Raw genomic sequence first — 24,365 nt, forward strand, 5'->3', positions numbered from 1 at the left:
TGGCCGAGATCGTTCCAAGGGGGCGACGCATCGGGACGGAAGGAGGTCTAATGGCCCAAAAAACTGACTCCGTTGCCATCTGAGGAGTCAGCTAACTTGTATACCTATACCACAGACGAGGTACAGGAGTAAACATTTCATCCAATGTATTTTTGCGGCCCACTTTTCTGGGGTTACGTACCCCATTTCCATTTCAGTGTCACTACCCAACGCAGATTCGCCGTTCTCAAAACGTAGAGGTCGCTAAAATCATAACCTTTTAAGGGGTTATGCTAATGTGACGGTTTTAGAAAATCGGATTTTTTTTTTGCAATTTGCAATCATTTTTTTAGGAAGAGGAAGGTGTAGTATATGGCCCGGAATAGGCGATTAGCTGTAAGTATGAAACATTTATCTTTTTATGCTCTAAAACAGTACTTGAAACTTTGATCGCGTTTTTCTCGAAGTTACTTTTTCTTAATCGGCGGTCATGATACTAGCATAGCCCCTTAAGGTGTCGGTACTACAGTTTCGGTGGGCCACCAACTCCCATAAGATGAAACGTCTACTCCTATACCTCGTCTGTGCCTATACCAAGTCAGACAGTTTCCAGCGTGAACATGCCACACGGGCAAAAACCCTGTTTTATGTGTGCGTGAGACTGTGCTAACGGGTTCGCCGTGTAATTACCAGCTAACGAACCGTTTGTTTCGCCCGACGAGATCGCACACCAGGTGTGCACCGTGATAAGCGAAGGCCCGGCGCCAAACGCGACTTCAGGTGATTGCGTAATCCCTATCAATCGTGAACGACCGCGACGAAACGGGAATCTCACCGGTTGATCGCTCGTTAACGATCAGAATAACGATACACCGCATACTGGGGAGCTCGCTAGTGATTGGACGTCGAAGAGGTTCGATGCTTGGTATGTAACAAGGCGAATTTTCAAATGGCTGGTAGACAGAGCTCGTTTCGAAACAGGTCGTTGTATTGTTAGGGACGAAGTTATGGGGTCTACCTGGAAGCGACGTCGTTTTCACCGAGCACTGTGATGGAGAGTTGACGCAAGCAACAGTTTCTGATTAGGGTACCACGCCAGGCGGAACTGATAGCCGGTGATGCATTACACTCGGGGGAATTTATTCCGTGGGTTCGGGGACTGTTACGAAATTTCTCCTCGGAACTGGAATCGGTGGATGGATTTGGTATGGGATCGATACTTGGTGCCGTCCTAAATTATCTCCTAAAGATCATGAACATCTTGAGAGCCCATACCGTACTCTCGATACACGGCTAGAATTTTTCACGAAGATTCAAACAGCTGTTCAGAGTTTCACGAGCCAGGAGTAACAGTAAAGTAATTAGATTTAGCGCAGATGACAATCTTCGTAATTTCTATCCTGTAACTGCCACCGTGGTTGGACTTTACTGTCACGGTGACGACGCCAGTGTGCAACCAGAAAGTCGTTCAACAGTACATACATACACAAGCTGGGTAACGGTCACCCGTTTTTCCGTCAGCGTTCCTTGTTTTATCTCTCGCCGACAGGCAACCGACTCGCATGACGACTGCCAATGCGTTACAGTGGTTCCCACCTCCGCTTCCTGGTGCCTCGACGTAGCTTCCGGTCTCGCGACAACTCCCCCCACCCCCTCCCGTCCTGGTCCACCGATCTCGTTCCGTCCCAACGTTACAGGTTTTGTCACTTTCACGTCGCATTTCACCTCCGCGGGACTTCCTTCCTAGTACACTCAGGAACAAACTAGGCTTCCACTAGGGGAAAAAGTGACGTAGAAGAAACTTTTAAAAGTTCGACTTAACATTTATTTCAATACCTAGGATAAATTTACCGAGTAGGAGAGTTTTCTTCTACGCCTTATTTTCCCCTAGTATGCAAATTCACAACTTCGGATATGAATTCTGTACTAGAGGCTTTACTATGTTAGTGATAACGCACAAATGCACTACAGACGTATTATACTATTATCATTACAAGATCTGAAGTGTCCAATTGTCTTCCAATAAAAATCAGCTACCAAATCCAACGATTTCCAAAATAAACGTCTCGACCCAGAGACAGCACATCTCATTAGAAAGAAACACATTCTTTTCGCCTAGTGATAGATCGCTGTCAGTCACGGGATCTTATATGATCCTTCCGGGTGTACAAAAGTGTTCCGTGTTGACTGAAGAGCAAAAAAGCATTCAGAATGCATAGGGAGGCGGAGTTCGGTGCGAGGCGGTAGGCTGCGTGGAAAATCGAGGGTGTTCTCTACCCGCCCGAATGATCCCCGGCGAATAAATAATTCATGATGTTCCCAAGGACACGACCGCGACGGCAGAAATATGGCGAAGAAGAAAAAAAAAACGCGCGTTGACAGTGGGGTCCTGTTTGACCGGGATGACGTTCCTGGGACCGACAGGAGGCAGAGTACCGTGAACCGAACGAGGTGAAAAATGGGTGGACTGTTAAACAGGATTTTCGATGTGTGTTGACCGAGGTAACGGAAAAACATGGAGGTCCACGAAAGAAAGCACGGAACTGATCCTCTTCCATCGACCTTCGTCCTTCGGTCGTGATCTTCGTGGGATCGATGAGGACCATTTTTTTTTTTTTGTGGATGTTGTTGTTCCCCTTCCGGGTTTTCATGTTACACTCACAACTGATCGATACTTTTTTTATAGCATTTTTATCGCCTCGATGAAGTTGTTTTGTTATTGTTACGCTTGTATTCACTGCGGTACACATTGTTCAGCTGGAGGATATTGATAAAACGTCGTTGTGTAGTCTGAACACTTATTGGACGGCGAGTTCGCGTTGAAACTTCACTCTGTAGCTGGTCAATATGTGGATTTTAACCCTTTCGATGTAGCAATACTATCGACGAATGTCGTAGTATACACATTGCCCACAAATGGTTAATCCTTTCGAGGTGACGAAGTATTCGTTTTACCTTTTATGCTAATACTACGTATAATTAATCTCATTTCGAATAAAATTGAGACCGATTCTAGTAATAGTTATTCCAATATACACGGTCCTCGAATCGTTTCGAGCAGTGTTAACACCGTTTAGAGATTGATTGTTCGTGAACCTGAAAAGTAGATTTAAGGTTCGAGAACAGACGGAACGATAGGCGTGTGTTGCATGCCAACCGGTGAACGAACGGGTTAACGGTATCGATTTCAGTCGAGTCGGAACGAAAACAGTCACCCGGTATACGTGACAGCCGTGCGTTATCCTAGGATCTGAGGAAATAAACGGTTTCCTGAGTGAAACGTGCTACCGCAACGGCGTGGGCCCGCCACGAGGGACAGATAAAACATGCGGCGTCGCGTCGCCTTAAGCTTCTTCCACGCAGAACCGATGCTTCCACCGGCACGGTTCATAAATATTCATGAACTTCCGTAATAAAAAAATTCGTGAATGGAAAAAGGGATTGTCCTTGGTCGGACCGTCTTGGAGGAAGAGGAACAACAGTTTGGTTATACATATATTTACCTCGTCGTTTCTGGCCTTGGTGTGAGCAATTACAGTCACTTCGAACCGTTTCCACTTAGGGAAAGGTTGCCGAATTCGGACCATTTGTTGAGTTGAATTATCGGTAAAGTTATCGATAAATGTCGACAATATCGAAATGTTATCAATATCTCGACCGTGCCTTCCCTTGTAAGTTGAACCAGTACCATAGACAATATATGGTGCTTCAATATTAAATTAGTTAATACAGTCATCACTATCATACACATATTGTCTATCATACGGTGCAAATTACTCACACATGACAAGTTACAGTAGTGGGCCAACCTAGACGATAATACAAATTCGGTAACTTTCCTCTATAGAGATCAGTGCCAGCTTGTAGTACAATTTTCCAATCGAACGATAACAGTTGGTATGTAACCGTGGCCCGAGCAATTATTAACTGGCACAAATCAGATAGCACGCGTGGATGGTCCGAGAGTTTCAGAGAATAAGGTCACATTCTCGTGTCAAGTATTACTGGTTTTCCGCTCGGAGGAACTTTCAGATCGGCAGGATGCGGGTCTAGAGAGGAGGATCGCCTTGTTTATGGGGCGTTCACACGAACGCCCTCGGACTTCACCGCGCTTAATGGACCGTGAGAGAACGGATGGCGACTATACTTTAGGATTCGTAAACTTCGAGCACGTTTCGTCGAGATCGGTGAATGGATGCGTCCTTCTCGGTGAATGGACTTCCAAGAAAGAATCCTTTCGACCAGAAACTTGAATTTACCTTTACCAATAAATTTGCCAATAAATTGTATACACTCCAAAACAGATGTTTTGTCGTCTAGTAGGCTACTTAATAGCAATGTACAAAAACTATCCGAGCTTTCCCATGGCATAAACTGCTGCTACAATTAACTCTGGAACGAGGGCGCAATTAAATGACTGGGTCTTTTTGACCCGAGTCTTTGAGAACTTCATTCGGCTCAACAGCTTCTGATAACCAGTTTAAATTAGTAATTGCTCCTTTTTGTTATTTCCAAACGGGTAAAAAAACTTTTTATTTACTATTATATAGTAATTTATTTATATAATATGATACGTATTTCATTATGTCCCCACTCTATTTTTTATTATTTAGTAAACTTTAAAAAAATCATTAGAATAAGGAATAATAATTCAGTTATATGACATATAATAAAATAAGTATTACAATAATAAAAACTATTCTAAAACGAGAATAATAAAAAAATAATAAAACATAGAGTGGGGACAGCACAAGAGGAACTATAACTTGGGTGTAACTACGTTCGAAAAAAATAGGTGTGACTACCTTAAATCAATTCAAATAAAAAGAAAGCCAATTCACGAAGAAATTTTTTTAGAAAATATATTTAAACGGAACGATGCATGGCTAGCACCGAAAAATAAATTGGAGTACACTCGTCCGTTTCGCCGATCGGCCACGATGATTCACCGTGTTTCGTAATCTCGTTCGTGGAAAATCTCGCGGTAATTGTCTCCGACAAACGGACCGACCGTGAAAACGTGATTCACTCGTACTTAGCGAAACACACACCTGGAAACCGTACGGATTAGAAAACTCGTTCGTGACCGTCGACTGCTTTCGTTTTCCATTTTCACGCCACAGTGAAACGACGGGGCCTTGGCTGGTTTTTCTCGCGACGACAATGCCGCGGTCCAGTTCCAAGAGGGGAAGGAGGGGATGATTTGAAATTCGCGACACTTTCACGATAATGATAGTAGCCAGTCCATAGGGAAACAACAGAGAAAAGAAATCAGAGAAATTTCTCGGGGAACGAGGTACACTTTTGGATCCAGATACTTCTCATTCAAGCTGTCTAAGTACATACAGTACATCCTCGACGAGTGCTCGAAGGCTTCTCGTCACTGATAAGGAAAGGTTCCAAGGTGTAACGCTGATTTTTTAATGATACGTTTAACCACGTAAAAATCACACTTGTTCTTAACACCCTGTATATACCGCCCGATTAATTTATGCAAGCGCCGCGTGCCGATTTCCAGAGCCCAGTCGATCGTCGAACCGAGGCGAACGAGTCGGAAGAATTTATGTTGCGATTTTTAGTTCGCACTTTCTCGACACGGTGGATACTGGTACCCGTGTTGAACAGTGTTCGCCCAGATTGATTGGGTTCTCTCGATGGTAGTTAATTATCTTGCAAGTAGAGTATCCCAACTTCGAGTCACCGATTTTAATGAAACTTTCAGGACATGTAGATTCTTCTTTAGAAATTGCCCTCCATGTAAAGGCAGACTCACGAAAGTTTTTGAGTCCTCTCATTAACAAAGTATCTGCTCCAATTCCCTGGTCACGCAGGTGTCATTGTAACACACGAACTCATTATCCACCCCAATGTTATCGAATGTTTCCCCTCGTAGCTCTATCTTTAGCCCAATTGATGGGTAGGTCCGTAATACGATACCCCGAATACCAAAAAAAGAACGTTCTCTTGAAAAGCCTGTCGTTGAAAGATATTCCCGTGACTCCTATGTTTAGCCCCGTGGATCGATGCGAATATGGAAATAATCTTGTCTATTCGCGGACCATCAGCTGGTCTCCGTGGTAACCAGGTGGGGGCGTGAATATGTATCGTTCCTGGTCAAGCACTTGGCCTACCGGTAGCTGTCCACTATAGACCCGTAGCATGTCGTCAGGAATGCAGGTGAAGGACCTCCCTAAGGGGGGGGGGGCAATAATGTCTACGCCAATTCGCTGTCAAGACCCCAAGCATTTCAGGAATCCGGTCGATCGTGTCCTTCCGATACCAACGTCCTTCTAAGTCTCTGATAAGGCATTCCTGAGCCCAGGCGTTTTATGATTTCGTTTCCATTTTGTATGCCTTCTACGTGACTCTCTGGCTCGTGCTTGATATAACAGTCGAGATAGTAGCGCGGTTCGGTCGCGTAACGAGGGTGTCGACTACTCCAGCCAGGTTCCAGCCATTCGAAATTCCATCCATTGGCGTTAATTCGTTTCGTTGACTGTGACAACGATCGACCAGGTCGTACCGTTTCTTCGAGATGGGTATCAGGATCAGGGACTTCTTTACGAGCTGCGTAAAATAGGAGAGGACGTTGAGGACAAGCCATTGCTACTGGAAAAATCCTGACGTCTATTTCGATCGTATAGTCCCCCGGGCGAAAATAGTCACGGTTGACCGTGGGTATTCGGTGCCATTTCGGGCGGTAATTGCGGGGCTGAATCGAGAAAGCCGTAGAGAGTACCATAGGGATGGTCCGTGATACCGTGGTCCCATCTTTAACTCCTACGCAGGTTCGCTGGATTGACGTCAATCCCTCGGCCAGGCTTTACGTGCCTTATCCACTTGCCACGAGATTATACCGTGGCTTGATAAATTCGGTGACGTTTCGCGACCACAGAGTTGCCAGGGGAACATCAAACAGCCTCGGGAAAGAGAACCGTCCAACCCACTCGATCAACGTGAATGTCACTGGACACGAACCGAGCTGGGATGACGTACCGGCGGATAAATTATGCACGAACTACGGGGTACCTTTTAATTAGATATGATTGAGGGTAAAGGTCGTATATCCTCAATTACCCCTGGGGACCACCGATCCAGGCGGATAGGAAGCAATGGAATCGCTTGCTGGTCGTCCTCTCTTTGATTGATCCTCATTAACCCCTAATCCTTTGATTGTTCCAGGCGAGTTGTATGTCGAGGACCTAGCCGAGAGACGGGTGGTGTCCATCAGAATGGGCTGGCTGTGGGTCGAGGGCACACCGATGAGGCTACCGCTCAGGGCGTTGAACCTGCGTCAGGCGGCGCCCAGCTTGTGCCAACCGCACGCTTTGGCCCTTGGATTCACGCTGAGCAACTCGCAGGATCATACTCTTGCGACATTTTGGGTGAGTTAGTTATACATCGTCCGATGAATCGAGTCAGTAAGTATAAACAACGGGGGATGATAACGTAGTGATATGGCTACACTGGGATCGAAAGGGTTGAAACAGGCTTCCCGTCCTCTAGAAGTTAACGTACGGTGACATACAACTGACTGACGCAATTGAGTTAAAACTCACTACACGTCAACAAGACTGTTTAAACCATCCAGCTACCTAACGACAACACATCACTGTACAGAACGGAAGTTAACAGTTAGATGGCAACTTAATTATTCACTCACCCTCGTAATTAGATAATGAACTTTGCACAGCCCCAAGTGGACCAGATCCCAAATACACCTTCCAAACTGTAACGATACAAAACTACCAACCGATCGAAAGCTAGAATCAAGAAGGAAATCGAAAACAGTCAGGACAATTGAGACAGAATAATTCCCGACGCAACGTAATCGCATGTAAACGGCCTTTATCTTCAGCACGATCCGTTTCCTTGCCTCGTATAAACACTTTCTCGCCAGGCTCTCTCGGAGCTCCCGTTTTGCTGAACGGAAACCGTCTAATTACCAGTGAAGAGGGGGGGGGGGGGGGGCGTTCGATTTCTAGGCCCGTTATACAACAATCCAGCAATGGTTCCATGTCCCGGCCGATTCCTAGAGTTCGCCAAAAATTTCGATTCGTCTGACTTTCTCCGCCTCCCTACTTAGCATAACGAGTCTCGAACCGTCCATGTCCCCTCGTGTTGCGAGGACCTAAATTTTAGGTCTGGTTTAGACTCCTGGGTTAGGTTCTAAAATATCCTCCGGGAGATCCAGGCTCTCGAGCTTGCTAGATAGGGTGATCGATGAAGCGGAACGGGGGAATCTCGCGAAGGTCGATTGGATAAGATAAGGACGAACGCCGAAGGACGTCCACGAGTGACGTTATGGCTAACGTCCGTCCGCGGCAGGGAAGGTAATAAGGTCAGTAGGCAAGGTCAAAATCCGCCTCGGCGCTCGACGATAAACGGACGCGCGTGGGAGATCCTCGCGCCATTCTCCCATGACCCGGCATTGTCAAGGAGTCTCACCGTTCCTCCTCCTTGCCTGGCGAACGAGTTCCTTTGCCCCACGTTCGCGCTTAGTCACCCAAAGGACGTCCGCGATTTCGTGTCTCGTAACATCTTGATCGAAGACGAAATTGCCGCTGGGAGCTTGTTTGGGAAGACTCGAAGTCCGGAGAGGATCTCGTTTACGAAATTGCTTGGGTCGAGGACGCGAAGGTTTCTCATCCAATACAATAGGGGAAACTGTGGTGATGCTATAGATAAACTTCGTTGTTGGACTTGGTGGAATATACGGAACTTGGTCGTGAAATCGATTGGGAGCTAAGGTACTTGTATTTTGGGATTCAGATAGGGTGCCTGTGGTGACTAGTTCTAGGAGCTATCTAAACCTTGGTTCGGTTCAATATTTTCTTCGCTTCAAAGTCGATTTCCCTGTTAATCAGAGAAATACCAGGTACCTGGCTGATTGCTTCGGTTAGAGTCTGATCGATTGATGCTTAATGTTCTAATATAAGATCGTTTTTCTTCGTTTCAGGCTGACACAGAGCCAATCTACTGGTCCTGGGTGCGAGCGATCGCGGCGGAGCTGGTCAGGCAAACACCGTTCCGGGCCCAACGTTGCCTGAACTTCCTCGAAATCTTGACCATCTGCCCGAGGGGGCCAGTTCCGCTGCCGGACAGCCCCACGGAGTCCAGAAGGCGGTCTCGAAGCGAGTTGCGCTGTTGGCCAAGCGATTCCCCGATGGAGAAGGACACCAGAAACGCGACCACGATACTGGAGGACTCGCGTAGACGTGCGAGGAGCGAGCTACGCGGTTGGTCGAGCAGTAACTCGAGCGACGAGGACCTGCTCGGGGAGTTCCGTAGTATACCGACGATAATAACGAAGGACCAGCCGGTGGTCACCAGAACCTGGGGCTGCAGCGAGAGCAGCGAGGGTAGCGACGACAGTCTTCCGTGGAGCGGAGTGTGCCGATCGAGCGTGGATTCCGTGGACTCAACGGTGTCCCTACCGGAACCAGAGACTAGAGAGCAAAGGATCCAGAGGTACAAAGAAGCGAGAAGACGCGAGAACGAGGCCAGAAGCCGAAGAGTTCTCGAGGAGGACGCGAAAAGGCGAAAAGCAAGAGCCGAGGAGAACAACAACGATATCCTGAAGACATACGGTCCCAGCAGATCCAGAAGCAGGATCTATTCCGGGAATGATAACGACGACTTCCGTCTGACGTCGACGAAAAAGGAGAACACTGTCGTCCATGACACCTCCATATTACGTAACCAGAAGAACATCATCGCCAGCAGTAGGCTACCGCCGGTGAAGCCGACAGAGTCCACGGTGAGATTCGAGGAAGACCAGCGGAACGAAGACGATAAGAGAAACAACAATAGCCCTAAGAATGGTAACACCAGTCCTGGGATACTCAGAACGGACATCAGCGAAAGACGAAGCAGAGCCAGGGAGAGAAGAAGTATTCGCGAAAAGGGGCAACTGCTACAAACGCAACAGATCACGTGCACTACCACCACGGTCGAGACGCTTCAGGAACGCAAGGAACGCCTGGCCCAAATGTCCTCCAGGATTCCAGTCCCTCGACAGCTAACCCAACCTTCGACCAAGCTACCAGATATCTGTAGCTCGCCGGTTCTACCGAAATCGTCGACCTCGTTATCGATCCTGGTGGAACCTCCATGCGAGGAGGACGTCGCCAGGCTACTGGAACGGTGTCAGAGGGTGGATCACTATGTCCCAGTCCGGGAGAAGCTGACATTGTTCGAGTCCCTGTCGAGACTAGGCGGTCGACTGGCCAGGAGCACCGAGGATCTAGGTCGAACATCCTCCAAGCCTAGTCCTAGGGAGAAGCAACGAGCCAGATCCCTTCACGATCTCAACCGAGGAGCCAGAGCTGTCCCTGTCAGGGAAATGTGTCGTTTCTTCGAGGGCGATGTGGAACACGATACGAACCAGAAGTCACCAATTCTTGCCAAAACGAGGTTCAGCGACCCTGTGACACCCACCAGGAGTACATGGAAGGATCCAATTTGTTCCAAAGGCAGTGAATCGCCCTGTGTCAGATCCTCGACGAGGAAAAAACATTATTTCAAATAGTGTCCATGTTACTGGCCCTTGTATCTTAGTGATCCCTTGTTCTAACTTTGTGGGAGTATTTTGTATTTCGACTTCTGCCCCCACCCCCCCCAAAAAAAAAATTGCTACCTGTTCGAAAGGTGAAATTGTTTAAGTGGTGAGATGAATTTCGACCCATCAGGTATGCGCTTGAAGGTTTAGGATGATGGGAGCAAAGAGGGAAACGTTGAACCCACCGGTTTGATACCGAACACGATCAATATTATCAGCCAGGACTTGGAACAAGCTGGCCGCGATGAATCGTCACACGCCGGGAGAAAGTCGCTGTCCAGGGCAGCTTTTTTTGCTCACTTTTGCTCTCCAGGATCCGAACTGTGCTCGATTCTCGGCGCAACCGAAGTTCCCGATCGACTGTTAAATATACACCGCGTGGCGTAACTGTAAAACCACCCTAAAATATTCAATCCTTACGTATTTAAGCAAAAACGAACCACTTTTTTCCTAGCTAATACAATCTATCCATGATTTTATAGTTATGTAGAAAGATAGTCTGTGAATGCAGAGTCGCCGTTTCTTTTGTTCTCTCGTGAATAATTTCTGTTTATTTATTTCGTTTCCGTGGTAAAACTACCGTCTCGACCGGAGACGAACCCGTGAACGTGATCCAACGAGCCACGGAAAATGAGCGTGCGCGAGTGGATTGAAAAAAGAAAAATGAGATAAGAGAGAGAGAGAGGGAATCGGAGAAACCGGTAATTTCCCATTCACCGAGCGATCGTCGCGATGCCTTGAACACCTGTCGAATGCAGGACGGTTCTCGGGCATGTTAACCCCTTTATTTTCGGCCCCGCGCGATCGTGTTCTCGTGATTGTTATTCGAACAAGCGCACGGCGTCTCAGTTTCCGTTCTTCTCTGTGTAATCGATCGAGATCCAAAGAACCGTGGTAGTTAATAATAGAGTGTGGGGTCGAGAGGTGCAAGCGAACGAAGATCAATTTTGGAAAAATCGGAAAATTTAAACCTGTATTGTACAGGTGTTTTTTTATTAGCGGTTGATTTATTTTTAACTTCTGAAGCAATTCTTCGATAATTAATGACAAATTTTATTAAGGTATACCTATAAAATATCTTTTCGCCTTTAACTCTCGCGCACTGTTCCATAAACTATCACATTCCTAATCCCTGATGTAAAATCGAGTTAAGGAAATATATTTGCATATCCTTCAGTTATAATACTCCATCGACGTCAAATTAATTTACAAATTTCTATAATAAAAAGTATCATTAAAAACATTGGCTTCGAATAAAATTGACCTCCAACAGTGTTCAAAAGTTAAAGTCTGTTGGCAGTTTCTTGAATCATTTTCAGCTCTAATTTACTCCAGTAATGTCTCTCAACTAGCAAAAAAACCGCATAACTCACGAGCTAATAAAATCATTTAATTCTGTAAAGACTCAAAATCGAAGATAGTTGGTATCACATCGTCCAAATACACGGTCGATCAATTGATTTTGTAAATAAACCCCTTAATTTCTCGCGTACCTAAAAGAGTCGCGATCACCTGGCCCACCGTGGAGCCGCGATTGTAAATATTTAGTCAAATTTAAATACGGTCGAATAACGCAGTCAGCTGTCGGTCGAATTTCGAGCATCCGTTTCGTGAACCGACGAACCTAATGTCGACTTCCGGTTGCTTCCAATCGGGACGATAATTTCCGTTCCTGCTGCTCTCTGCCCCTCCAACCGTCGTTCTCTCGTTCCTCTTTTTCACTTCGGGTTCAATTAGGTCGTACGAACGGTCCTTCAACCGTGCTCGTACCTTCTTGGTAGTTTGTGCGAATTAATTAGCGGAGAAGCGAAATCGTAAGAGTAAGAGGACAACGACGATCGAACAGATGGCGTTTTCTTAAATCGACGAGACGAAGAAAACTGAGACGACTGTGTGTAACCGGGGCCATTTTTGAGGGCAACAAAAATTTTGTTAATTGTGTTGTTGTGACCTATCGATCTTTCGGTAGTCTCGTTCGTGTTGAAACCGTAAAGAATTAATTGTTATTTAACGAAGTGCCAAAAAATGAGAGAAAGAATGTTACGTTTCCCGCGATGAATAGAAATTAAAACGTGTACAAAATGTGAAAATACAATGGACTAATCTGTACATAAATTGTTTTGTTCTTAGGATTTAGTGTTTCCGTTTCGTGCCTCTCTCGGTTTATAGATCGCGGTTGAATAGCGAGCCAAGAGCATCGATTTATTTATTCTACGTGTATAAAATTTGCGTTATCGATAGTCACGTTACGTTTGCTTCTGTAAGAATCGATCGAATTTCCACGATCGTACGGATCGAAAAACGTGTTTGTTCCTTTCGAAACCGTGGACGGACCTGATCGATCCCTCTGTACATATACAGGGTGAGGCATCTAAAACAGACGACTTGGATATCTCGACTATTGATAGAAAAAATATGTCACTCCAATTTTGCACGGTGTTAAGGAGCACATAATTTGATGTGAACCGTTTTTTGATAGATAGACCAGTAGAAGTCATATGAAGGTCAACTTCGTTTTTTTAAATGGAAAGACATGTATTTTTACGGAACCTTATAAATAGGTTATTACACGCGTCTTAAAACGCTCTATGAGATGGTACTTAAAACATGCTTTTCCATTTTAAAAAACGAAGTTGATCTTCATATGACCTCTACGCGTCGAACTATCAAAAAACTGTTTACATAAAATTTTGTGCTGCTCGATACCATGTAAGTTTGGTTGGACACATTTTTTTCTATCACTAAATAGAGTCAAGATATTTAGGTGACCTGTTTTAAGTACCTCATCCTGTATACAGTGAACCGAATCAAGCCTAGGCGTCAAGTATCGCGTTCGCCTGATCAAGGACATACGTAGATTCGCCCCTTTATTTTCGTGATTCTCGACAGGATCGACACGCGTCGTCTACGTATGCATAGAAATTGTGTACGATTGTGTGACAATGTACGAATTGCGGTTCAGTGTGCTTTATGTATAATATATATATCGTAATACGACGGATGTGTAATGGATAAAAAGATTGCGTATATAACGATCGCCGACGGAAGGAATTATTTAAAAACACGGTAGCAGCACGATCGAACCTTGTTCCTTTCATTCCATAACTGGGAAACGCAGAATTTCTAGTTTTTCAGCTGGAGAATTTCAAAATAAACAAAAAAAAAAAACAGTTTTGCGTTGATAACGATCGATCTTCCTAGCATGACTATAAATCCATCCTGAAATTTTCAATCCTTATGTATCGAGATTAAAATGAAAAAGAACCACTCTTTTCTAGGGAATATAATCTATCCTTTTCTAGAGAAACATTACTCTTCAACAAGATTTCAGACATGGACGGACCCGATGGTACACTGGGTTCGTTTTTATTTCAATCACCGTACATAGGAATTGACAATATTAGGGTGGTTTTATAGTTGTCACGCAGTATATACTGTTTAAAGTTCAGAATAACGTTCTCAGATACTGCTGTTATTCACCTATGTATTATTCGATTCTGCCCAACTCTGCCCTTCCGTAGCAAGGTTCGATCGCGACGTCCATGCAAGCCGACGACCGTGTGCATACAGGGTCGAGTCGCAGAACAACCCCCTTATACGCCTCGGACACCTTATCGCGCGCTACCACGAAGAAACGCGATCCTACAGCTCGCCTGGACAGGACGTATGTCTGTAAAAATCAGGTGATTCCGAGATGGTCCAGACCGAGGGGCAACGTGAGAAGTCATACGAACGCCTGATAGGGTTGTGTTCCGTTGGACGAAAAAATTGGAAAAACTCACGGGGCTACAGAGAAGAAGACGTGCGTGTATTGTTCTGCGGGGAAACCCTGTAAAACCGGTCGATCGCCAAAGAGGTCCTCTAGTCCCTCGTCGGAGAGATCCGAAAAGGCTGCCCCCCTCCCTTTAACTGTTCGCTACGCAACGCCCCATTGATCGGTCGCGATAACTGCGCGCGATCTATCTGGGGGCTGGGAATCGTTACTCAGCCAGGTAACCCCGCGTAATTATAGCTCGCAAGAATTTGTATTTACGTTTGTTGTAATAAAAAAAGGGACGAACAACGGCCGTTACATAAAAGAGTGATTGGTTTAGAAAGTCGAGAGCCTTTGGAGGCCTTGGCACCTATCCTCAACTGTTTTACTCTCCCTCTTTCTGGGCCTTGTTAGGAGGTTCACACTCTTCTGTTCCCCTCCACGAACACCCACGCACGATTTTCCTGTTTTTTTTCTCCTCTCTTTTCAGCTGCACACTACTAGCACACAATAGTTCGAGGCACGCGCGTGCTTGCCTACCGCTAATTAGCGCCGCGGTTTTCGTAAGATCGCGAGCGAAGATTGGCCGGGCCCCTCGCGCGCGATGAACTTTAGAAACGGAGAGGCTTGTGCAACAAAGAGCACCACCGTGAAATTATTGTATCGGGAGTATTTCCCCTCCATTTTCGAGCTAACAGCCGCGTGAAAGTGGACCGATTGTTCGTCGAGCGACTGGATTTTTCTTTCAACTTGTGAAACCTCGTGTTCTGTTCAGGAACGTGACAGGTTTGAGTGTCACGTTCACTTCGCTGGGACGATCTTGAAGCATAGTTTGGGATTGGAATTATCGAAGCTTCACTGTAATAAAGATTTCAGTACCCACCATGTCCTCCTGACTTCACGGTGGAAATGAAGTGACCCTGATCTCGTACTTGACTTCGTTCCAACGATATCACTTGGAAGAGCAACATAGTCTACCTCGATTTCTAGCATCGCTTAACTTTCCCGCCATCGCTATTAGATCGATTAACGCCGCTGAGCGAAGGACTCCCGATCGGTGGACCCTGACCGACAATAGAATCGAGGGAATTCGCGGCCACGAAGGACGCAACAGTGTTTTTCTGACGCTTTTTCCAATTCCTCGATCGGAATTCGTGTTTTATACGGCGGACCTTGGACTGATCGTTTATTTCGCGTCAACCGTGTGGACTCGTTCTCGCTGCGTTCGCAGGATTGACCACATTAACGTGCCCCGTGTAATTTTCAAAGCACGTGTGTGTGCGTGGAAAGCGGTCGATTCTAGTCAGGCCATCGACAAGGAGCGTTTACCGTGCGGTAATTTATTCGTCGGGTGTTAATGAAGTCAAACCCTACAGCCCCGAACACGGCAATATAGTTAGAGTCTACTGTACTTTCGGAACAGACCTCGTATTTGTGTGAAATAGAAGCGATGGGATGATTACTTTCTTTAGTTATTCTAACAAGAAGGTCCCTAACCTATGTAAGGCCCCTAATAAAAGTACTACGTACCTACCCTGTATAATGCCGCGCACCGAATAGAAACGATAGTGGACGTAAACCAGCGGTGGGCAAAGTTAGCTCGAGGAAGCTAAAACTTGTTCCCACCACCGTCCACGGTTACAATGGAGTAACAGAGATAAGAGTCTGGGCGTCTTTGTTTCTACCAAGGCACACGGTGCGAAAGAAAGGTTGGAAGGGGAAACAGGCGCGTGAGGTGCCCCTACACTGCCCAGCGCTGACGTAAACGAACGTCGACCGCTACCCAGCCTTCGTGTGTCCTACGAGAACCAGAGTTTCACGTCGAGTGCATAAGAAACGCGGGGTAATCGAGTGACTGGCCTTGATGGCCGCCCGGTACCGGCCAAGCTGAGCGAGAAACAGGTACATAAACGTACTTGCGTGTACACGCTCTGATCTATCGATTGATAGCTACACGCCTGGCTTTTAAAGCGCAGTGTACCTGGGGGTCTCCAGCCGCGGCGACGCTATTCACATCGAATTTATCTGATACTGGTGGTGGATACCTTGAAAACGGTCGTTTTTCAGGATCTAGTAGCAGTTGGAGTCCGATGGAAAGCTCTGCGAGACAACCGTGTCCGGTTGAAAGTAAAACGCAACCAGTGTTAACTACCAGGTGCCATTTATCGTAGAGTAGGGATGTTTGATTCCGATTCGATTCTTCAGAAGATCGATTCCCTTGAGGAACATGCCACAGCCATGTATAACACATACCAGTCAGTTAAATCTGCAAAGCCAAATTTTGTCCAATGCCTGCTATAATGTTCAGCAAGACCTGCTATCAACAACTTGCACGGAGATTGGTAGCATGACGTGTCTCGTGTAAATCAGCCGGCTGATGAATCCCGCGTGGAATCATAATGCCACTCGCGATCATTAGCATTAGGGGAGGGGAGAATTAAGCGGTTGTTAACTTTCTAAGCGTGGATAGAAATGGAAACAGAAAGGCATCCCTCCCCTATGTCGTAGAAAAATCACCTGGACGGGAGATGCAACACTAGAATGTATCGATCCCTGTTGCACACGCGCGACGGGATGCACTTGTCGGGATGAAGAAACGTAACGGTCCCTCCTATTGAGCCAAATCTCGCGACATCTGTCGTTCAGAAAAAAAAACACTGGAAGAATGTGAAACTTTCCACATTCCACAGAACCAAATGGGCTACAACCACAGACGAGATATATGAATAGACCTGACATGCAATGTATTTGTCTGTCCCATGCTTCGAGGGCGACAGAAGCCCAATTACCATTTTTGTGTCATACCCGACGTTACCGATAAAGCATGAATTCTGAGTATTATTAGCACAAATGAAGTATTACATATTCCATTCATATTGCGTGTACCTATATGATTTGACGGGAATAAAAATATCCCAATCATGAAACATTAAATTTTCGAGTCGCCAAAAATCCTCGCAATCATCATTCTTGTCGAAAGAAACAACCTATTTTGAAAATTTCATCCAATTGCGAGCATGGGGGTTTTCGGAAGTACAGCCACCAAATGTACTTGTTTATAACATTCCCTTAGTTACTATCAAAGAGTCTTGAACGTTGTATAAATAGTAAACTATAAGAAGTTATTCAACATTAATTGTTATTCTGAAAGAGTTTAGTAACTTCCAGAAGCTTCACAGAAATAAACTAAAAAACAAAAACTACATTTCCGCAACGAGAATAAGCTTACAGCATCATCTGGCGGAAGTTCCGCAAGGTATCAACGAATTCCACGTCGTTAATTAAAGTCCAGACACGATTGTCCTTGTAAAGGAGAACGCACAAAAGCCTAATTAAATTCACGTCGTAAATAGACCTATATGAACACTAGTATGACAAATATCTCCCTAAAGAAAGAACAAACTACGAATCACACCAGAATTCCTCGTTCAAATGTCCCACAATTCATTCCGTTGGAATATAACCTGACAATGTTCCGTCTAAATCGAAAAGTGTACTCCGATTCCGTCGCTTCGATGCTGACCTCAAGGGTCTAGCATCGTTTGACAGTTCAATCGCTCCGAAACCTCGACGATTCCCCCGACAACAGTCAGCTCTGGAGAACGTAAACAACGTGTTACGAAGCGGGAAACGGTGAAGTCCATTCAAAAGTGTGTAGTAGACGGGTCCAATAATATCCCAAAAGTGCACCACGTCAGGACCCCTGCCGACGATAATAGAACGCGACTCTATTCCGCGCGGCAGCTTCGGTATAATTTACAAGACAATATTATTCGCGGTGGCAGGTGGGAAAGGGGCCGAGGGGGTGTGCACACGAGTCCGGTGCTCGGCTGGGTGTTTCAGTACGCGACGAGACATCTCTCGGTGTGGTTCACGCAACCGTTTTCCTTGTTGCGTGTTCGCGTAACGTTGTTGCGTCTCGCGGAATCGGTTTGTCCACGCGCAAAACCGGGCACGTAAACCCATCCGTGACAAGAACTACAGTCGAAAAACACCAGGATGAACGAGAGGGACCTACAGTTGGCGAAGGCGATAGTGGATCTTCAGTTGGAGAAAAATGCCCCGAAGAAGACAGCGGTCTCAAGGATGCAGAATAAACAGCAGACGTTCAGGTGAGACGTTTAGCACACGCAAATAGTGGTCGCACGGTGTTGTGTTGTGACCTTTGGCGCGCGCAGGGACTGGGAACTGATGCGATAGCGCCTTTAGGGATAAGGACACGTCAATCGCCGTGCGTTTAACGCGATCGGCAGGTAACAGGACCCATGATGATCGATCGTTTGGATGATTGCTGGATCCTGGATGTTTAATTCCGTCAGTTAAATTCAAGCGACTATGCGCTAATGTCATCTGGACATCTACAAATCAGGCTTGATTCTAAAGTGGACGCAACCGGCGATTGTCGTGGCCGATCTTGCAGCAGAATTAATAGAAACTGTTCTCCCTCAAAATAAATCGACTAGGCCTGTCTCGGCCTCGTTCCGCGTGACGATAAAGTCTGTAGCGTTATAAATAAATGAGCGTGTTCATTGATCGGACAGGTGGTCGCGTACATACGACGTCGTTGTTATCAACGATAATTCCCTTGAAGCGAACACGGACGCGTAAAAAAGTCAAGGCCAAATGTGCTCGATGCGTTTTAATATTGATCGAGCAACAGGGATCAGGTCACTGACGGCTCCGTGTTCCCAAGTGCGATGGTGGTGTAATGGTCAGCATAGTTGCCTTCCAAGCAGTTGATCCGGGTTCGATTCCCGGCCATCGCACATGATTTTTTTCCCCCGTTTCTTTTCTCTTATCTACCAAGTGTATTCATTCTATTTTACGCATGTATCAATGCAATTGCAAATAAATTTTTTTTTCTTCAATCTATACCGCTTAGACTTTACGGTTCGATGATCCACATACGACAGCGTTTCGTGTTGCAATCGAAATGGAATATCAATGAATAAAGCAGATCGATTGACCTCGTTGCTTTTATTGGAATATAAGATAGATGTCTCAATTATTGCGTGTTTCATTAAAAAAAAATAGTTTTATATATTAAATATGAAGAATTAATAATTAATTAAAATTTACACACATGTATTTCTTTATATAAATCAGAGTTTCAATTTAATAATAAAATTTTTTCTTTGCACAATTCTTTTTTATTAAGTAAAATAAAGAAAATGGACACTATTAGGAAGACTGACAGTAATTGGGATATTTACCCTATCGTTCTGAAACGCACTGTTAGGTCGAAATGTCCCTTCACTGAAATTGATTTGGGCGATCTAGGCCAAGGCTGTCGACGGCGGACCTTGCCACTCTTATTGGTAACAATACTCTCCCTTTTGGAATAGTATATGTAGAGCAACCGATATGGGTATACGTTTCTTGTACGATGTAACTAATTGTTGTTACGTGTCATTTTCCTGTTGTACACGATTATTCACGCGACCGTGTTCGCGCCCCAGGGTTATTTTCACCATTAGTAATTTTCCAGACGGGAAACGCATTATGCAATCGTTGCAAATAGTCATACAATCTGAAGGTTGAATATTGATACGAACAAGGTAACACTTGGACTAACACCAAATGAATAATATTACCATAATATTCAGCTTCATTTTGAGACCTTCATCGCACATCCGACTCGATATTATGAGCCGGAGGAGAGGGTCAATATCGTGAAGCAACGAAGTCTGTCACGCGTGATCGCCACAGGGCTTTAATTCTAATCTTCAACGGGAACGCACTGAAATGAAGGGTTTCTAGCAACGAAGCCAAGGATACCTGCTTGGCGATTGTAATATCGAGGTTACCACTCGCAATACGCATCGCTGTATCGTTGTGGAGATCATCCGACCATGAAATTCGCGAAGCTCTATCGTCCGTGACAAATAGGTGTCCCCATGAGTTGTCACGGACACGATTTTAAAAAAAAAATGTATGGAGTGTCCCATTTAAATCGCCTCGCTCGAATATCTCCGAAACTATTGACGATATTAAAACATGTTTCAGACAAAAGTCAAATGGTACCAGGGGGGACACTTTCTGATGTTCGTTCTGAAGTTTTTTCTACATGGACGCTCAGAGGTCATATGAAAGACACCTATGTTTTTTTAAATGGAATCGAATATTTTTGAATGCACTAATTAACTTAAAGTAACTTAGTAAATTATGTAGAGAATAACAACTAGCATCAAACAGTGCATTAAAAAATATACGATCCCATTTTAAAAAATGCAGATGACCATATGACCTCTGCGCGTCAACATAGAACAAAATTACATCAGAAACTGTGCTTTCTAGTACCATTTCACTTTTGTTCGAAACATTTTTTAATATCCTCAACACTCTGTATTTTTGTATTTCAATATTATTAATCACATTACAGTTTACTCGTTTTACTGACATATTATAATATTCTCTCTCTCTCTGTTTTTTCCTTCAAGCAACTCGCGGTCCGAGTTAACGGTCGATTGCATCGAGGCGGCGGAACCGCGAAGGTAAAGCAGTTTTCTACTCTTTAGCCTGTGTGTCCCTTGCAACTGGCGCCACCAGCATGACGAGGAAAAAACGTATCTCCTCCTGTTGTTGTTCTTCCCCGCAAACAGAGCGTTGTTGGTTCTCACGTGGAACACAATCGGAAACGAGGTGCGTCTATATGGGTTGCGATGATCGAAATTTCTCGTCTGTGACGTTTATACGATCCTAGCGTGTCTCCTTCTTCGAACGTTCGAAGAAGTACAGGTCCGCCATGTACAGGCTGATACAAAAAGAGGGTTCGTAACTTCTAGGGTAGATATAGTACTCGTCAAATGACGAAAAAAAAGTCATAGTAAACATGGATAGAAAAATTAATATTTTCAGACTTATAAATAATTTGTTGTTTGGGTTAAAGAAAATGACTTACCGTATGGAAACAAAAAAGAAAATTATAAAAGGAAACCAATGAAAATTGTCAAAAACCTCCTGTATCCAGGGAAAGAAGAAATACAGTAAATCCTCGATGAGTATTCGAAGATTCCTCGGTACTGACAAGGAAAGGTTCCCAGATGTAATGCTGACTTTTTGATGAGGTTTAGCACAGTGATAGCGTAGTTTATGAAATATTTAATGTTCAGTATCGAGGAGCCTTCGAACACCCATCGAAGATTTACTGTAATATGATAATCCATTGTTTCCAAACGTTACGATAGTTTCCTAATCGAGAAAGTCACTAGCTTTAACCGAAACAAAAAATTGTTTATAAGTCTGAAAGTATTCATTTCTCGATCATGTTTATCAAGACTTTTTTTCTATCTACCCTAGAAGTAATGAACCTTTTTTCTGTATCACCCTGTGTAGACGCACGTCCGCCCCAGTCGTGTCGCTTCGTATCCCCTGTCTCATTTTTGTGTCAGCACATTGCCCGTATCTCTCCTCACTGTTTTGTTATGCATGCGTTTTGTCTGTCTGGCCCAGCACGATTAGCTTTGTAGTTGTCCTAGATCGTACCAGTAGCCTTTTCGTAGATCCTTCCTTCAAATTGTCAGACACCTAGACCGATCGACACCCAACGACGACGAAATCACCTTTGTTCCGTCGAGCATTCCGACGCGCGACATTTTTGTCATAACCGAGAGCGACCGGTACGCAAAAAGAAACTAGCTTTCGATCGAGTGTGTTGTAAATTAACCTTGAGTCTTACAAGGCACTTTCTCGGGCTATGCCGGTGTGATTGATACGCGTAGAGAACCTGTGGCATGCGTCGAGCATACCGGGTCACTATAGACCCAACCACTTTTGGCATAAATTAGTGACAAGACGATTTTTGAGGTGGAACTTATAGGTGACACTGAGATTACTCGCAGATTTTAATGAATTTTTAATTAATTCTTTACATTGAATGTATAAAACTATGTTTTTTTAACGAAGTGTGAGGCAAGACTGCATATGCAAATTTCATATTACATTTAACATACCCGAGGCAGAGCTCTCATGGTTAATCAGGCCGTTGAAATCATGCTCTTAAATCGTACAGTCTTTAACGAAACAGAAATATCTTTTTGGCAAGGTATTCGATACAAATCCTCGGCTCGAGATCCGCTAACTCGTGGCGGTGTAGGTAATTGACTTCTCCATAACCAGTAAGAACGCTATCACTTTCAAGATCATAATGTCATTGTCGGCCGTTCGACAATAACGGCCTTCGTTCCGTTATAGATCAAGGAAAACTGTGTGTTATATATTGTCGCTGTTGTCCCTGTACGTCTGATAATGATCCATTGTTAGATGCATTTCAAGGGGAACAGTTAACCGTGTGACGACCCAATTCGTCACGAGGGTCTCCATAACACTTATCACCCTGGACGATGACTATAATCCCGGTTGATATGAGTATCAGCGACACAAGACGTACAAACATGTCTGACTTAGCTCCGGTACACTAGATATCCTGCTTTATCTCATTGTTTGGGGTCATCATCTATTTAAGATCTTTGATCCCGTGGACGTGACCGTGCTTTCACGTGATCCAACCACTTTCGTACATTATACAATGTTACCACGGTATCAGAAATCATTCTGCAGACTTTGCAGATTTCACTGGAATATAAAGTCTCTGTACCATTTCTGCTTCAATGTAGCTCGACGATCGGTTCCGACTTTTAACGCAAACACATCGATCCTCGTCGTATCTCTGGTCTTTACGTTTTTCCATTTCGATATCTTCCTCGATCAAACTCGAAACTGATACCAGGCACACGTAGTCTGATGAATAGCCACCTTGGAGCAAGATAAAGTGTCTCTCTGTCTGCAGAAGTGTTTCGCCTGGTGTCTGCTACCATCCAGCGAGGAGCTAACAGTTAAAGCACCGCGATACCACGCTCGTCTCGTGACAGAGATTAATTCTGAGAATATACAGGGTGCACCACGAAGCGTGATCAGTTTCGATTAATCCGCTGCTAGCTGTTCGATCGAACATTTTGCATGACTCCTTAATGTGTCTTTGGTTTAGAAGAAAAAATATTGATGCCTGCCGAAATCGTCTCAGTATCCTCTAAAAGGTGGTCGTAAAAAAATAGCAGGTTTATCCATAAGAAAACTGAAGGTGACCTTGAAAACTCTGGTAAAAAAGGGCTGACAAAACATTTGGTACAATCATCTTGAAGCATGTTACATCAGCCAAAAAACTTTTCGATCGAACAGCCTAGCGGTAGAATATAATCTTAGCTGGTCACATTTTGTGGTCCACCCTGTATACCCTCGGGAACTATGCCGAAGAGGCGCGACGTCGCGTGATTGCGTGGACTTTGTTTTGGAGCAGAAGTGTTTTCAGCGTGTTACGCGATAAGCGTCGATTATGTCGCAGGTACATTAAACGCCCACAAACGATAATGGGATTCACGTGACGAATCCATTGATCGATTGGAAATCACGATCGTTCGGGCAACAGCCGGAGGCGAACAATATTTTCTTGCCGGTTAAATGCTGGGTTATCGCGGAGGTTCCCGCTTATCGTTGGAGATTTTTGTTTTCCTTCCTTCCCCGACAATGCACCACCGTTGAGATGGGATTCGAGTGTTCGTTGTCAGCTCTGGCCGTTCTCAGTATCGTGGTGTCCGGTATATAGTGATGCAACGTGGTGGAAGTATCCTCGGCAGGGCGGTTCTCCTCAAACGGAACACGAGTCTTGGTAAAACCATCAGGTAAACACACAGCAAACGTCTGTGATACGTTTTATTGATTAAATTCAGACGTGAAACCAGGAATATTTCGTTCGGTAAAATTCAATGTCACTGCCAGCGACACGATGTCGTAACAACGACGATCGTGTGTGTTCACGAAACGTTTTAATAATTAATGAGCGAAATCCAATAATTTTCCTCGCCCAACGAAACAGAATTCTTTGGAACCTGACGTTATCGATGGCGTGAAAAATACGTGGGGAAAACGTACGATCGATGAAACTGACGAATCTCTGCCGTGCAGTATCGATTAATATGGATAATTGAGTTTTGTGTTACGAGTCGTGGCGATTTTGTTGGTATGTTTATTGAAATTTTTTTCATGGCTCAGAACAACGTAATTTTTGTTAATATT

General features: G+C 44.8%; 2 protein-coding genes and 1 non-coding gene across 3 annotated transcripts in view; all 3 read left to right on the forward strand.

Annotated features, from left to right (window-relative positions):
• Positions 1 to 7,021: 7,021 nt before the first annotated feature.
• On the forward strand, positions 7,022 to 10,934 carry LOC107193948. The gene is made up of 3 exons (XM_015583488.1): positions 7,022 to 7,031; positions 7,162 to 7,364; positions 8,939 to 10,934. Exons 1-3 carry the CDS (start codon positions 7,022 to 7,024, stop codon positions 10,508 to 10,510), a joined length of 1,785 nt encoding a protein of 594 aa, XP_015438974.1. The 3' UTR covers positions 10,511 to 10,934.
• A 7,188-nt stretch (positions 10,935 to 18,122) lies between these two features.
• Positions 18,123 to 24,365, forward strand: part of LOC107194189 (NAD kinase-like) — a 28,634-nt gene continuing 22,391 nt past the window's right edge. Inside the window, exons 1-2 of the mRNA XM_015583769.1 lie at positions 18,123 to 18,406; positions 20,735 to 20,788. Coding sequence (XP_015439255.1) covers positions 18,294 to 18,406; positions 20,735 to 20,788 — 167 coding nt within the window. The 5' untranslated portion in view covers positions 18,123 to 18,293. The remainder of the gene's footprint in view (positions 18,407 to 20,734; positions 20,789 to 24,365) is intronic.
• Trnag-ucc lies at positions 18,989 to 19,060 on the forward strand. Its single transcript has one exon. It is a non-coding gene; the product is annotated as a tRNA-Gly (tRNA).

The sequence above is a fragment of the Dufourea novaeangliae genome, unplaced genomic scaffold, assembly GCF_001272555.1.
Source record: "Dufourea novaeangliae isolate 0120121106 unplaced genomic scaffold, ASM127255v1 scaffold21, whole genome shotgun sequence".
NCBI classification, from domain to species: domain Eukaryota; kingdom Metazoa; phylum Arthropoda; class Insecta; order Hymenoptera; family Halictidae; genus Dufourea; species Dufourea novaeangliae.

Bases quoted from the DNA above. Each gene is read 5' to 3' on its own strand.
- LOC107193948 (XM_015583488.1), top strand. The intron at 7,365-8,938 runs GTGAGTTAGTTA...TCTTCGTTTCAG, and splicing joins ATACTCTTGCGACATTTTGG to GCTGACACAGAGCCAATCTA.